The following is a 16,727-nucleotide window of genomic DNA, read 5'->3' as shown; positions in this document are numbered from 1 at the left end:
TTGTTTTATTGGTATATCGGGCTTGTAAAATTTTTGGTTCGTGCAGGAAATGGTCGAATAGTTAGTTGCAGGTATAAATTGCCTGTGAATTTCATTGGAATATAAAAAAAAATGTAGGAAATATTCAAATAAAGATTTCGGCCTATCTACAAAAATTAAGAGATATTTTCTATTGATACTAATGATTGTATTTATCTCAAAACCATCATTATATCAGTTTCGCTCTTATGCAGGGTTGTATCAAAATTGTTTAAAATATACAAACTTCATTATGCGAAAGACTTTTTGGGGTTTTATAAGGCATCGATGAATGAAATTACGAATAACCGTAATTTATCGATTAAACAATTTATAGATTATCGTAATATGTGTTACTTGAATAATTTTTTGTCGAAGAAATTAACAAAAAGTACGAGAGATTGTAATTACGATGAACTATCAATATATTTTTGATACAAGTTAAAATCGGGTCGAAATTTGGGCAAATATACTTGGCGTTACAACATTTAATAATTTCTCAATCGTTCATTATGAAAATGGATATTATTGAATACCGTCAATGGTCGTTCCGCAAACAGGTACCACCTGTGGTTTTACCTGAACGTCACCGACCAATGTCTCAACGGTAATTCAAAGTAGGAGTGGTCATTTTGTTAGCGTACCGTATGGACGATGATTTTTTAGTCAATCTTTGATAATATACGAGGATTCAACATAACATATAAGAAGTACTTATCAGTTTGGTGTGAAACAATAACAAATAATAAATAATAAATGTTCAATTTACAAAATGTGTTATGCTGTTGGTTTATCAAATAATCATACGGTATATGATTGACAATCTAAATTAATTATCAAGTTCATTTGTTTCATTTTTAATCTTATTGAGTGAATTTGTGAGAAAAGTTGTACAAATTAGTGTTGTGAATATTATTTGCTTGGAGTATTTATGTGGAAGGAGTCACAATACAGGTACTCGTATAATATAAATAATGGTAAATATTTTTCGAATTAGTAGTTACTCATTAATTACAAGAATCGTTTGTGGTGGTTGAATTTTATTTCGTCTAAAAAAATGCCCAGTATAAAGCTTACGATTCGGCGATTAAGCTTCTTCATAATGATACAATTAACCAATAAATAATAATAATTCGGAAAATCGCTCTGTATCCCTTCAAATATCTTTTGGTTTTTAAATTCTTGAGAAGAAGACATTTCCTTCTATTTCATTATGTTATACGGGGTATACTAACAAAAATAACCTACCCTAAATTTCAATAAATCACTTGAAAAATTCTAATTGGAAATTAGTTCGAACGGAACGTTTTGTAAAAGAACTTCGTCATCGGTATCTCTTAAAGTTGATGAAAATTATATGAAAATGGGTTTTCTAGAAATTCGACGATCAGAACCTCCATTGATCGAGAATGAACCAGTCGAGATGACAATGACAGTCGTCGAAAAAAAAAAAAGTAGATAAGGCTTCTGGTATAGTGTTTGAAGGATATTAAAGGTTCAAAGATTGAATCTTTTATGAAATATGATTGGTACAAGAATTAAACGCAGATAATCACAACCGTCGGTCTAAATTCTACGCCCAGACACTTTACAAAACCTAATGTGTGAATCTACTTATTCCTTGCAAGTGTAGTAAAATTACTCGACATTTAAATGTTGAAAGTAATACCCAAACGACTCAAAAATTAAATCAGTTTATACAACAAAAAATGCTGTATAAGTATCCGATGCTAATTGTCATCATAATGGTTTTCGATATCATGTTCAGAAACCAAGAATTTTGTTTACCGTTCAAAACTTACATTTCCTTATTGTCCTAGCACAGGTTTTATATATTTAAATTTATTGTAGGATATCTATCGCCGATTCATATATTTGTAAATTTCGTTTTATTATGTTTAACGAATGCGAGAATTGCTAATATCGGTAAGAAAAGAAAAATACAAAAGTTATTGCGTCCACTGGACATTGGTTAATGAATTGGTTGGCGAATAAACATAAAGCGCATTTTCATTTTTAATACTTTCAGAAAATAGTTCATTTCATGATTTCATTTCAACATTTATATAATTTGAGAAGTAATTCAAATCAATTAGTACCTTTCGTAATATCAGTTACCTATTGCTGATTTTATTAGTCATTTCAACAAACTATTGTCGCTATGAAAATTTTCCTAAGATATATTTACTCTTCCGATTGTTGTAAACGTAACTACGAACCGATATAGATATCAAACAGTTTCTATGTATTTAAAGAATAAAATACAATTAATCACGTACCTGGTACCGTATTGGATACATTTAAAAAGAGACGCCAAACTTTTGAAACAAGCATATTTTAAAATAAATGAATAAATAACAATGTTTAACCAAATTTTACGAATATCCCTAGAATTATACATCGTTTTGTTTGATTTTAATATCAAATAATTTGTGTTTACCATTGTCAAGTTGTCATCATAGTAGTTTTTGCTTAAATGCTGAATTCATTTTTATACAGAAATGAATCCGAGTGTCCGGTTTAACATTAAATGAAGTAGTTGAAGCATACATACGCCTTAATCGATGAAATTAATTATTATATTACAAACAACGAATAGTTAATTATATATACTACGAGCCCCGTCCCATTCCACTCTCATTCACTTAGAAAAATTCGAAATTTTTAAACTATATTTTAAAATCCAAAAGAAAAATTGACTTAAATGGGCCAAAGAGCATAAAAATTGGAATTTTGAACATTGGAGCTTGTATACATTGGAGTGATGAGTCTCGTTTTGAAGTAGCTTTTCATCCAGATTGTTTGAAGCGGAAAGTAAAATTTCCGGCGGCATCTGTGATGGTGTGCGGCTCGATATCTGCGAGAGGAGTGGGAAAACTGCATTTCATAAACGGAATTGTCAATACCGAAAAATACCTGGATATTTTAGAAGAATCATTGTTGCCAACAAGAGAAGTTTATCCACTGGGAAAGCCTTTATTTTTCGGCAAGATGGACCATCATGCCATAAGTCAAAAAAGAACTTAAAATGGTTCCACTTTTAGAGTGGGTTTCAAGCAGTCCAGTTTTATCACCAATACAAACACTTTGGCACAATGAAATGAAAAAGGAGTTGCGTGCAAATCCAGCTAGAACTGTCATGGAATTGAAAGAAAGACTACGAGAAATTTGGGACGATTATACTGCGACAGAATTTAATAAACACCATGCTTTAAAGAATTACGGCTGTTTAAGCTTTTCTGATTACATTTTTTTTTTTTTGGTTTGTAATTATAACATATGTTGAGACTTGTAACTCCTGTAAAAGTATCTAAAATGTTTATAAAACAATTTGCCGGTTTTTAAAATAGCCGAAATTAGTAATTTTTTTGAATTGGGCCAACTGACACGGGACGGGACTCGTATTGGCAAACCCTACACGTTTTGCTAGGTTTGTTTGGACGCACTTTTAGTTACATATATTTAAAACAAAATTTCTTAAAATATACGATGTCTAAATACTAATTTTGTGTACCTATTACAATTGATTAGTCATAGATGAAATAACCACAAGACTTGTTGCTAATATTTGTAGAAAACAGCTTTCACGACTACTTAATTAAAATACAAAATAACAGCATTTGGTTATTTATTTTTTTATTTTTTTTTTTCTAAAATATCACGAACGAACGAAGAGGTGACCTTTCTTGGCGATCGTTTATTTTTAATGTTCCATGTAATAGCGAGCTTACTTATCATAAAAACGAGATGAATAGTAACTCTCTTATCTTATTATCTACAACCAACATTGAGATATTAACCAAAAGCTATGATATCAAAACAATAAAAATAAAATATTCTTGAAAACAAGAGAAGTTACTTTTATTTAAATGAAAAAATCAAAACAATTTGACATATATAAACGTTATTTTTTAAGTGGCGTAGAAACATAAAAATAAAAATGTATTTGAGTAATAAAATTTTTTATACGAACGAAACAAAATATGTTTTGACGTCGAGTTTTCTCATAAATTAGTTAATATTGTTTTTAAAAATGCCGTTTCTCTGTTCATCATCAACTCGTCGCTTCAAAATTACTTGGTTAGGTTAGGTTCTGCTACTCTCACATAGATGATAGCACGTACACAAACCTCTAAAATTACAAAGTTGTATGTTTTCAAATATCGTGAAAATTTTCGTATCTCTTAACTGTTTATTGCATTTATATTGAGTAATTGTTTTTATTGCTCGTATTGAAGAGAAAAATAAATATATCAGAACCGTATTGTAAACCGATTCAACATATACAAATTTTAATATTCTTTTCAACGTTTTCTCTTTATGCTAATCGTACGAAAATCGACTACGATATCTTTGGAGGTTTTTCTCTTAAAACATTCAACTTTCTTAATCTGAACGAATGTAGTTAAGTTCGGTTAATGAATTTTCAATTTTCTTTGCTCGGTAAGAAATTTAGGTTCAAAATAATTTTCAAATATAATATAAACATTCCTTTTTATTTATTAAATATATTATGTTTCCAGATCAAATGGCACAACAGCACATCCTTTCAGCTGTAGAGTCAGAAATAAGTTCAGGAAAAGACAAAGGAGATCCCACAGAGAAAGATTTAACAGTAACATTGGACGATAGAGATCTGTGGGTTCGATTTCAGTGTTTTACAAATGAAATGATTGTTACTAAAAGTGGAAGGTATGTAAGTAGTTTCTTTATATGAAAAAAAAAATGATAGAAAATACTGCAAAAGTTATAACTTTTTAATTATTAGGTGAGTATTAAACTTTTTTGTAAAGTAATGAAAAATGAATTATTAATTAGGTGACCACAAAACTGATTCATCTATTTCATAAACCTGAACGTCAATTTTTGATCAATCTAATTTTAAAACAGAAGATACTTAAAATCAAGAGCATTTAAAAGCATTTATTGCATTTCTTGAGGTTGTTACGACACATTCACCAATGATGGTTTTTCTCTCAATATAAACACGCTGTCTGTCTTTCAATTAACACAAAAAAATTAAACACTGGGTATAGTAGTAGTAGTACTCTAGACAATTTTAACAATTAGCAGTTCTGTAACTCATCATTTGATTATAATATTCAATTATTTTGAAGCATTTAAGTGTCACGTAGCGTAGTTAGCAGATAAATAATGATTATTTGTGGATATAACTAATTCACAAGTTTCAGATTAATAAAAATTAAATAACAAACAGTTGCCACCGAGGTTAGCAAAATTATTTTCCTTCATTTAATTTGTTATGAAAATGAAATTGAAAAACGTAGGTTCAGAATTTTGTAATGACAAAATCTTCATTTTTATCATTAGTTTTCAGTTCCATAAATGTCTGTACATACAGATCGTTCACTAAAGGAAATTTTTGTCAATATTTGCAATGTTACATCAACTTTATAGGTATCGAGAAAAAATATTTATTTAGCGTTCAAAAATTGAAATATAAAATAAAAATACTTTCAAATGTCACCTTGATAATCACGTAAAATATTTTTGACCTGCGCAAACAAAGAAATTTTTATAGTCCAGCGTAAACTATACTAAATGAAGAATATTTTTAGAAAGACCGCAAAACAGCGAATCAAATATTTTAAGTTCAACTTTTTTTTAATATTGAAATATTATGGAAATAAACAAATATACATTCAAGGGAAAACCATAGATATTAAAATAGTTTTAGATGGAAATCGGAAATACATGTATGATTTATTTTGTTACAGGAGAATGTTTCCCGTTATTAAAGTGACATCGGGCGGTTTGGATCCTAAAGCAATGTATACCGTACTATTGGAATTTGTTCAAATTGATCCACATAGATGGAAATATGTAAATGGAGAATGGGTGCCGGGCGGAAAAGCGGAATTACCTCCCGCCAATCCTATTTACATTCATCCTGAATCGCCTAATTTCGGAGCTCATTGGATGAAGGAACCGATTTCGTTCGCAAAAGTAAGATCAAAATAATAACCGCATAAAAGAAAAATGATCATTCGATAATATGCTCGAGAAAATAAAATCCAATTGGTATGTTTCAAAATTAAATAAATATTTATATATTTTGTAGGTAAAACTCACAAACAAATCAAACGGAAGCGGTCAAATAATGCTTAACTCTCTCCATAAATACGAACCGAGAGTGCATCTGGTTAGAGTTGGAACCGAACCTAGAAGAGTAATAACGTTTCCTTTTCCCGAAACGCAATTCATTGCAGTCACTGCGTATCAAAATGAAGAAGTTACTTCATTGAAGATAAAGTACAATCCTTTTGCTAAAGCGTTTTTAGACGCAAAGGAAAGGCCCGACAATTTATATAGTCAAAGGGAATTTTCAAATAATTACGGACAACAGCCCACCCAGTATTCACAGTGTAAGTAACAATATTACTTCAACCATTTTTTTTTTCGCAATGGAGAAATTTATTTTTTTGATTCTGAATGATTTAAGACGGTTTGGCGTATGTGTAATATTTAAAAAAAGTCGATTAAACCATATCGCACTGAAAAGTTGAAAAATCACACTAATAACAATTAATTTTATATTATCTTGCAGATACTAGTATCTATTTGAACACAAATCAAAACAAACTTTCAATTTTTATGTAAACACTAATATATAACCTCAAAAAGTCATATTGTCTACTTGTTCAGTCTTCTTAAATTTGGCCTTTTGCCTTTCGGCACCCAGTCAGATTCATATTGTATTCTCGTATTCCCTCTATAGTTCGAAACCATATATAAAATAAGAAAAAGAAGCATTTCAATACACGTATGTTATTTTTTAGTACATGTATGAAATAAGCTACTTTCTTAGGTAAAAATGATTGTGCAATCTATTATTTTCGTATGTGGTCGTAGGAAAAATATTACGATACTGAAATGATTTATTTTACCTTTTAAAAATCATTAAACGATCGATTTTGTTAACAGTTTTTCAAATTTTTCATATTTTTTTAAATTGAAATATTCATTCTGCATGTTTGTAGACGGTTCGTGGTTTCTACCGCACCAACCAATATACGCTTCCGGAACTCAAATGTCACCTTGTCAGTTCAGATCAAGTCCAACTTTAAAACGACAAAAATCAGCGCCTTATACTATTCAGAGACAAAAATCAGCATCAGTTTCACCACCATCACATGGTAAGATCCAAATAACACGAAACATAAATTATAACAAAAATTCCGGAAATCAATCTAATGAGTAATCTTCCAATAGATAATCAATCGGTGGAATTCGATTCAATTAACGTTTACTTTTTTAATATTTGACGGTGATAGGTAAAGTTATTCCATTTTTTTTTTTTTTCGTAGTATATACACCACCCGATCACATCCAACAACAAACAATATACAATTCCACCGGTCCGACATATACCAGCTGGCCCACCATGACTACAATACAAACGCAAACTCCAAACTCGGTAAATTGTTGGTCGTTAACATCTAGTCCACCGCCATCACATCACGTGCCAGGTCCAACAACTCCCAATCAATCTCCTAGTCACCAGATATACCAGCACTCTCCTATAACTAGCATCACCAACCTTTCATATCCGGGATATTACGGCGATGTTACTTACCAGAACCCGGAATATGTATCTGTAGTCAATTCAGAATTGACATATACACAAATCGGCTTAGATAGGGCAACTCCAATTGTTTATCAATCAGATGTAACTAATTCGGCAAAAGATGAGTATGAAGGTACTACTAATATAAATAATAGCAGCAATGAAAGACCCGGATCGGCTCAAGGTACTAACAGGCAAGAATGGATTTCGATGAGTCATATGCAGAATTAGAATTATATTAATTTTGTACATAAGGTTAATAAATAGTTTAAAATGAGTGATTTAATATTTTCATATTACTTAAAGGGAATATTAAAATTTTCTGTCATCGTCAAGTTATTCAGCAGTATTTTATCCCGTGATTCAAAAAGAAATGATATTACTTTAGTGAAACAAATTTTATTAAAAATATAATGTACACAATGAAATGTTTATTATTATTTCAAAGTCTTTTATACATAGAAAAGAAAAAAGAAACAACTATATACATATGCAATCGCTAAATATATTTCGAAATATTTCACCTAAAGCCTACAATTAAGTAAATCGTTTTCCTCTCAACTTACAGATACTATTATTTTTTTTATAAGTATATAAAGTATTCCATAGTTTATGCAAACTAATTATTTAGTGCAATATGCACAATATTTTATATCTAACTTATTTTACCGATTCGACTTTAATATTTTTTTTTAAATATAATAAATTAAATTAAAAAAAAAAAACAATAGTTGTAAACACTCACGGGGTGTACCAAATATGACACTAGTATTTGTACTTGCAAATAACAATTTTCAATTTATTTTATAATTTATACACTAAAAATGGAAGTAGCTACAATAACTGAGGATAGTTGTCTGGAATTAATCTGTTAGAAATATGTCGAGCTGTTCTCGACACTTGGTAACAGAATTAAGAGTATAAATTGTGTTGATAATACATAAACTTGAAGCTCCACTAAAAATTATTGTGTCTACGTGATACAATAGAGCAAAATATAAAATCAAAAACAGTCTCCAAGGTTGGTTAAAAAACAATTATAAGAACCGTGGAAATTCTATGTATAACTAGAAATACTAACCAACTAGTAACTAATTTCGAAGGGCGCTAATTTGTATGATCTTACGAGCACTTTTTTTCTATCAAGTTAATACAAAAAGAATTTAGAAACACCCCATAGTAGTGACTTACAAGAGTCTACAAACCCCTATATATTTACAGAAAACGTCGAATTAAATAGGTCTCTTTTCACTTTGATGGCAGCATGAAATAATGTAAATACTTCTGCTTAAATTTTAACATGCTTTTCAATCTTTTTATAATAAATGTGAGTTCGGTACAACTTGTCCTTTAGTAAATACATTTTAAAACTAGAAGATCGGTAATAAAACAAATTCACAAAAAGAAAAAAAATTACATTTGTTAGGTTAAAAGTTCCTCTTATATATATATATATATATATATATATTAAAAATATTTTAGAAAATATAAAAACTGAAATCTAATAATTTTTACATTTTACGTTTTAAATTATGTGGAAATGAATGTCCACGTTGCTTCTGATTTGTGTAACGTCTTTACATTCCTTTGCCCCTGAGATCTTTTTCTTTTGTTCTTCACCTAGATCTGCCTAATACTTTTATTAGCGTTAATAATTTCATGGCGAAAAATTATCAAATTCAGAAAATATTAACGTTAATATAACTAATTATCTCCAAATATTATTAGATGATAATTTAAAAACGTTCGTATTGGTAAAATACGAAAATAGAAGATGAAGTTTCAATTCTCTGGGGAATATTGAGTATTGGTGCTTTACACCCCATTCAAAACGTTTCGTAAGTTAGATGAATTTTCATTATCTGTTTTTATTACCACTGCTCCAACACTTACGATTACACTGTTAGACACGCGTTTCGATAACCAAGTTATCGTTTTCAGAGACTGAAAATAAACTGAGTCTCTGAAGACGATAACTTGTAGTAGAAAAAATAGTATGTTCAGTATGAATATTATCAACGGTTCCAAAAAACCCAACTAGATATAATTGTGTACTACACTTGACATTTTTTTAATTTTCACCAAACATATTTTGTTTTATAAATAACAGCTTTCAAGTATTTTGACCTGTTTTTTTTTTCATTTTTTATATTGATATTATTATCTTCTCTAAACAAATTGTATATTTTATCATTTAACTTTTAGAAAACTTAATTTGTTTCCAGAGAGTACATGAAATTTTGTTGTATCACTTACTTTGAAGATAATAACAATCATTCTACCAAGTATACACATGAGAAACATAAAAATATTATTGTACAATTATTTATATGTCATGGATAAAAAATAGCATTGATTCTATTAGTAGATTAATATTATCTTGTTGAGTAAAATTTGACCATTTCGAAATATTTTTTCTGATTCTCAATTTTGCTATTTTTACTCCCCAAGTAAAATAAGTACATTGTACATTTTATTTAATTTGATAATTTTTTGACAAAAAAAAGTTAGGGGAAAAGGAATTCAAAAGCTATATCCCGACTGAATTGACCACCTCAAAAGTTTTCAAATGTTTTTGTTTCAACACAAAAACGTGGTAAACATACTACTACAGACTTTTTTGCCTAAATTTTCTAATATGCTTGCATGAAGAAATGATATGGCGATAGACCAATTCCTATCACTATAAAACTAAAATTGTACTAAACACAAATATAAAACACACTCCATATAAAACTTAATGGAAGTTTTGGAAATTGAAATTTTCACTGCTTGTGTAAGTAGTCGAAGTATGTCCAACGCTCGAATATATCACTACATCGTCCTGATACGAGTTGTTTGTGTTACTTTCCCGTTTTTCAATTTCTTGTGGCATACCAAAATTTGCTACTTCCGATTTCAATTTGATTTCATCACCGTTCGTTGTTTGGATAACAGATGGTAAGTTTACTAAGCCTGCATTGTGCAGTTCTGCTAACTTGGCGCCGTCGATTAATAGAGGTTGGATGGTGGCATCTGGACCGGGAATTTTCAAATTACCCATAATACCCATTACAATTCTATGTGGTTCGCTTTGTATCGATTGAACTTGATTATTCATTGTTACGCCGTCGGATGTTGATGCCTGAGTTGTCATTAGGCCAGCTTGTTCGAGAATATTTTGTTCCTTCTTCATAGTCCTGAAAGAGATTTTAGTTTTTTAGGGAAAATGGTGAAAAAGTGCTTTTATCGAATTTACCTATGTACTTTAAATCTTATAGGCATCGGTTCATGAGCGGGAGTAACGGGTTCGACTCGATGTCCTCCTTTCAGGTCTGGCTGAACGTCCATCCAATGACCGGTGGTTCTTCTGTGTGTTTTTAATTGCCCCGATTGAATGAATCGTGCCGGACATACACCGCAAGCGTAAGGTCGGGCTCCGGTGTGTCTGCGCATATGTAACGCTAAATCGTTGGATTGAGTAAATGCTCGACTACAAATATTACATACATACGGACGTTCTCCTGTATGAACTCTACTATGACGCAACTAAAACAATAAATAAAAATATTTGATAAATATTTTCTTTAACAAAGATAATTATTTTTTCCAATAAACATCGAGGCCAAACGGTAAATATTCAAACAGGTTACTAAAAAATATATGAAGAAACAACTCACCAATTTATTACTCTTATTAAACGATTTACCACATAAAGTACACAGGTAGGGTTTTTCTCCAGAATGTGTACGTTCGTGGCATTTTAAATCGTGCGATCTCGGAAAACCTTTACCGCATTCGCTGCACTTGTATGGCCTCTCACCTGTATGACGCCGCATATGAACAATCTGAAAATAAAACTCGAGCCATTGAATTTCAACGAATAAACAGAACTTGTCCACGTTTGAAAGCAATAACGAAAAAATATATCAATTGATAAATAACAGATGGATAATAACAAAATTTTGATTCGATATTCTGTTGGTAAAATAAAAAAAAATATTTTATAATGAAAATAATTTTTAACACGGGAAATTACATCATGTCTTAAATCATTCCAAAACATCAAATGATTTGAAATTCATGAATTAGGAATTTCAGTGATTCATTTCATTTCACTATTGCCAATATTAAATGTGTTTAACCAAAAACACTGGAAAAATGAACATTTGAAACGATGGATTCGGAATAAAATAAGTTGATAATCGACCGACAATGACATTGCTACCAAACTGAACAAATCCTCACAAATAGAAACCTGTATTCTTCTTATCAATTAAAGTTAGACAATAATAAGAGCAACACAGTTAAGTAGTTAACATAAATCGAAATTTATATCAACCACTTACCATGTTACTGGAATTATTGAATTCCTTTCCACAATAGATGCACAAATGCAACTTTGAAGTATCCTTTTCGCCAGTATGGATTCTTTGGTGGGTCTTTAGATTGTCCAAACGATTAAAAGCCTTGCCGCATTCGCCGCAAACGTGACGTTTATCTTGAAGTAGATGAATCTTTGTGTGCCTTGCCAAATGATCCGATCTAAAAATAAATTTTTATATACATAATATGTTAAAAATTTCAAAAATTATAATTGAATTAAATAAATAAGTTGGTGATTAAATAAACTATAAACATCAACAAAATATTTATTTTGTTTTTCATATGTGAGTTAAAAAAATAGTGTTCATATAATTTGTGGGGGTTTTCCTTATTCATCATTATACCGTTCAATTTCTTGTGCGCCTACAAAAATTCCTCTATTGGGATGGATTATCCCGTTTTTCTTTTAGTTATAGTTTTTTGTTGGTCCTGGCTTTATTTGTCAGCTTTCTCTATTCTTTTCTGTTTCTCCATTTTGCTTTCCAGTTTATTATTTCTAGGATGTCTTTTGTTCATATTGGGTAACCATTGTGTTATCCTCCTCACCATTTCTGTAGATATACTTAGCATAATGTGTTCTGCCAACTTAGTTTGTGTACTTTTATAAACCTAATTATAGTTCCTCATTCCAGTTATTCTTATTAATAGAATATAACACTATTTATATTGTAAATAAAGAGAACCAGTTTAATTAAAAATGTAACGAATAAAAAAATAGGTCATAATAAAAATACAATTACCTTGTGAATGTAGTTTCACATATTGAGCACTTCAAATTAGTATCTTTATCAGAAGAATTTTGATGTACTTTCAAATGTCTTATTAAATGCTCGCCCCTGCTGAACGGTTTGTTACAAACTGTACAAACATAAGGTTTGTTGATATGTTCCTCTTCAACGTGAACTTTGAGATGTTCTTCTGTAGCAAATGCCTTTTCGCATCTGAATAATGAAACATAATATTAAACCACAGAAACACCAACGTGATATGTATAAAAAAATTATTCTGAGTAATTGGCGTATTTTCCATATAGTTATACCAATTAGAATAGGTAATTACTTCATTTCAACATTTATAATCTACTTCAATAAATGTATAAAGAATATTAGTTAACTAGCTGATCATTACACACATTTTGTCTCCGAGCATTTAATATCATAAGATAAATATCTTATGACTGAGTAAAAATATATATACCTATTATTTAATTAAGTAACTATGTGGATTAGATATAAAAATTATTCATACCTGTCACACTGATGAATAAGAACAGCTCGATGCAAAGTCATGTGTCTTGTAAGATGATTTGCTCTCGAAAATGATGCACCACATACATGACAAACTTGATTTTTACTTCTTGCTTTTTTCACGAATACATTTTCGGCATCAGGGATACCAACATCGCCATCGTCATCTTCTTGTTTTGTGCTGTTAATTTGAAGTTCATCATGAGACAAACCAACTCCCATGTTGGTGTGTTCTTGGCCTATTGAAAGACAGTTTTTGTAAATGTACAATTGAAAATAAAATAGACCTTACCATCCTTCGATTCGGATTTTATTTTTTTCAATTTGTCGCCATCTACTTTATCAAAATCGCTGTCAAAATCATCCATGCCATGTTCCTGATGCATGTGGTGTAAGAAACTCTTCTTGTATTTGAATTTTCGATCACAATAGTCACATTCCATGATCTAAATTACAAAATTTTTATACATAAACATAAAAAATGTTTATATTATCTTTTGATAGAAAAACTTTGAAACAAACAATCTATTTAATGCGGAATTTTTTCTTCAATCATTATTTCCTTCTATAATCTATAATTAAACTTATTTGCATTAACAGCAATTTATGTATTATTGCCTCATGATTGTCAATATTCTCATCACTTTTGCTACCTTTTACATCTTATTTGCTTGTGGTCTAGTTTCAATTCAATATATAGTAATATTAATAAAAGCCATTATACATACAGTTAAAAAATTATTCAAAAAAAAATTTGATTATTAACTTGGATTAAATTTGTGATAGGACAGATACAACAGAATTCAAATGAGAACTATACAACAAAAAATAACATCCAAAAGAGGTAAACAATTTCGATTTTGATGGCTGTATCTAAAAACCAATAATAAAACAGAAAAGTCTTGAAGACAGAATAGTTCGAATTTCAGTTCATTATAATTCTAATATATAGTTAAGCCACCCTATTAACCAGTAGATCACAAACATTAAAAAACAAGCAATTACATGTACAGTTACGATAAGGAAATGCATATATATATATATATATATATATATATATATATATATATATATATATATATATATATATATACATTGAATTCTCATTACAAATAATTTGTAATAATCATATAATGAGTGAATAGTTATAATAAATAATAATATATAATTTCATATCTAAATATAATAAATAGAAGCATTTTTTACTTCATCGTATATTACAATATTTGAAAAATATTGTTTGATCTTTACCGGAATAACAAAACACTTTTAAATGATATAGGGGACTTTCTAATCATATTTAAATTTCAATTCAATTTTAGTTTGAATAATTACTTCTTTATATGTATAACCAGAATTCTCTGCTAATCATCCTTTTTTAATGAAATGTTATTACATAATATTATTTTCTTGTTTTTGTTTTGCACCCAACAGCTTTGCTAATTATGATAGGTATGATCAGGGAAATATATATTTTATATATTATAGATTGGCTCTTGTTCAACAACTAATCAATATAATCTTCTAAATATCGTTTGTGATTATGCAAGCAGATAAAGAAATTGCAATAATATAGTGTAATTCAAGAGACTGACTACTAAACTTCATTGGCCACTCAGCTTATAATTCGTACTAAAGTAACAATTATTGCGATGCAAATGTACCTTTTTCCCTTTTGAATCTGTATATTTCTTGAGAGTTTTCATATTCTCTTCATCAACTATGCCATGAGTGTGTAAATGCCTTACAAGATGACTGTGTTTAGTGAATGACTTGTTGCACAGCTACAAAATAAATATAGGTACATAACATGGCTTCGCATTTCATTTATTTACATTTAATGATTAGTATTCTTTTCTTATTATTGACTACAGTGGCCTCTCAAAAATGTATCTTTACAAATTCAATTGTGTATTCAAAATTGGTAGAAAAACAATGATTGGCAATCTTTTGGAAGTTTTGTGTTCTAACAAATTTTCTGCCATCTTTGTATATAAATCAAATGTGGCATAGCAAACTCAATTGGAAGTTTTTTTTTGTTTTCTAGGAATGTGCAAACAGTTTACCAAGTTAATTAACAATAAATGTTTATGTAATTTATAGCACAATAAAATAATTACACGTTTCTTTTATTTTTTATTTATACCTTATAATTTGAGTTTGTATGAAGGAAAAGAAAATGTATCTCAAACTTACATTACACGTGGACAAATCAGATCCGGTATGTTTCCTCATGTGAATTTTGAGTCCCAAATATGTTGTCATTACTTTAGAACATTCCTTACATTCATACAAAGCTTTGTCTTTATCATCTTGTGTATCTTCTGTTTTCACTTTTTTCTTCTTCCTTCCTTTGGTCTTTTTCTCTTCAAGAGCTATTGTAAAATCTTCATCACTACCTTTACTATCATCTCCATCACTTGGTACGAATTCATTGAAACAATTATCATCTTGATCACTGTATTGAGTAACTTCTTGGTCTTTTTCAGTTGCTATTTCATTTTCATATTTTTTATCTTCCTTATTGATATCAAAAAGTTCTGGTCCTTCAGTTTTAATATCTTTTTCAATTTTAATTTCCTTTACCCTTAAACTGTGTTCTGTTTCTTCATGTTCTTTGCTATGATGATATAGCACAGCTGCTTCGGCAAAAGTTTTATCACAACTTTCACAAGAATGTATCAATCCAGGCTTATTATGTGTATTAATATGCCTAAGCAAGTGATTAGTTCTACTGTATTTAGCATCACAAAACAAACATTGTTGTATCTTTTCACCAGCGTGCGAACGAAGATGTATCCTTAATCCTTTCTTGGTCTGCAATACTATATTACAAAACTGACATGTCAAATTTTCTACATCTTTCTTTCTAGGCCTACCCCGTTTTCTTTTCACACCTCTTTCTAAAAGTGGAACGTTATCTTCATCTTCGACAAAAACGTCATCGTGTAAATCTGGTTGAACAACTATATCTTCCTCTTGTCGAATCCCTTTTTTTGTATCCTGAGTTAGATCCTTTAAAGTGGAGTCAGATTTTTGACATAACTTCCTGAATTCATAGGCACTTTTTAACTTTTCTTCGCATCCTTTACACAATTTATTTGGCAAACCATCTCCAGAAGAAACCTTAAAACGTATTTTAATATATTTTTATTAAAACAAAGTATATAAACTTACCTCAATAGAAGCACAAGCCACCAGCATATCCGATAGAAGTGTTGTAGAGTCTTCGGCTTCATCTTCACTTTTTTGCTCAAACATATTGAGCATGTTTTCATTTTCACACATGCAACACCGACATATTTTGTCTATAATAAGTCCGGACTCTTTATTAATCATTTTGCAAAGTTAGTTATAATACCAAAAACACACAAAACACATAACTGTCAATGATTTTTTGCTTGCAATCTAAATGGCATCTTGATGCGCCAGAAACCGAAGCAGTAACTTGAAAGATAATTAGCATTCCATTTTGACAATGCAAACACAAGTATAAATTGGATGAAGTA

General features: G+C 29.8%; 2 protein-coding genes across 3 annotated transcripts; one reads left to right on the top strand and one right to left on the bottom strand.

The window, feature by feature from the left end:
- The first annotated feature begins 789 nt into the window (after positions 1 to 789).
- Positions 790 to 8,139, top strand: LOC130899824 (T-box transcription factor T). Its single transcript, XM_057809964.1, has 6 exons — positions 790 to 972; positions 4,542 to 4,710; positions 5,757 to 5,985; positions 6,101 to 6,404; positions 7,020 to 7,175; positions 7,347 to 8,139. The coding sequence occupies exons 2-6, from the start codon at positions 4,547 to 4,549 to the stop codon at positions 7,835 to 7,837; spliced, it is 1,344 nt and encodes a 447-aa protein (XP_057665947.1). The 5' UTR covers positions 790 to 972; positions 4,542 to 4,546; the 3' UTR covers positions 7,838 to 8,139.
- A 1,938-nt stretch (positions 8,140 to 10,077) lies between these two features.
- LOC130899822 (zinc finger protein 271-like) lies at positions 10,078 to 16,720 on the bottom strand. 2 transcript variants are annotated; one of them, XM_057809961.1, is made up of 10 exons: positions 16,396 to 16,720; positions 15,415 to 16,344; positions 14,883 to 15,002; positions 13,511 to 13,664; positions 13,220 to 13,457; positions 12,712 to 12,912; positions 11,935 to 12,130; positions 11,266 to 11,433; positions 10,845 to 11,134; positions 10,078 to 10,785 (listed from the first exon to the last, which is right to left on the bottom strand). In XM_057809961.1, exons 1-10 carry the CDS (start codon positions 16,555 to 16,557, stop codon positions 10,344 to 10,346), a joined length of 2,901 nt encoding a protein of 966 aa, XP_057665944.1. In that variant the 5' UTR covers positions 16,558 to 16,720; the 3' UTR covers positions 10,078 to 10,343. The 2 variants fall into 2 exon arrangements, with proteins under 2 accessions (XP_057665944.1, XP_057665945.1); XM_057809962.1 differs by lacking the exon at positions 14,883 to 15,002 and having other exon boundaries at positions 16,396 to 16,714.
- Positions 16,721 to 16,727: the final 7 nt, after the last annotated feature.

The sequence above is a fragment of the Diorhabda carinulata genome, chromosome 12 (assembly GCF_026250575.1).
Source record: "Diorhabda carinulata isolate Delta chromosome 12, icDioCari1.1, whole genome shotgun sequence".
NCBI classification, from domain to species: Eukaryota; Metazoa; Arthropoda; class Insecta; order Coleoptera; family Chrysomelidae; genus Diorhabda; species Diorhabda carinulata.
The sequence above is the reverse complement of the archived record's forward strand: the minus strand, read 5'-3'. Positions and strand labels throughout refer to the sequence as shown.

What these genes read in the sequence shown, in the direction of transcription:
- LOC130899824 (XM_057809964.1), top strand. Translation starts at nt 4,547, where the DNA reads ATGGCACAACAGCACATCCTTTCAGCTGTAGAGTCAGAAATAAGTTCA. An exon ending in AACCGATTTCGTTCGCAAAA is followed by an intron (nt 5,986 to 6,100) that starts GTAAGATCAAAA and finishes TATATTTTGTAG; the next exon opens with GTAAAACTCACAAACAAATC. An exon ending in GCCCACCCAGTATTCACAGT is followed by an intron (nt 6,405 to 7,019) that starts GTAAGTAACAAT and finishes GCATGTTTGTAG; the next exon opens with ACGGTTCGTGGTTTCTACCG.
- LOC130899822 (XM_057809961.1), bottom strand. Translation starts at nt 16,557, where the DNA reads ATGATTAATAAAGAGTCCGGACTTATTATAGACAAAATATGTCGGTGT. An exon ending in TGGCTTGTGCTTCTATTGAG is followed by an intron (nt 16,345 to 16,395) that starts GTAAGTTTATAT and finishes ATACGTTTTAAG; the next exon opens with GTTTCTTCTGGAGATGGTTT. An exon ending in TGTGAAACTACATTCACAAG is followed by an intron (nt 12,131 to 12,711) that starts GTAATTGTATTT and finishes ATTTATTTTTAG; the next exon opens with ATCGGATCATTTGGCAAGGC.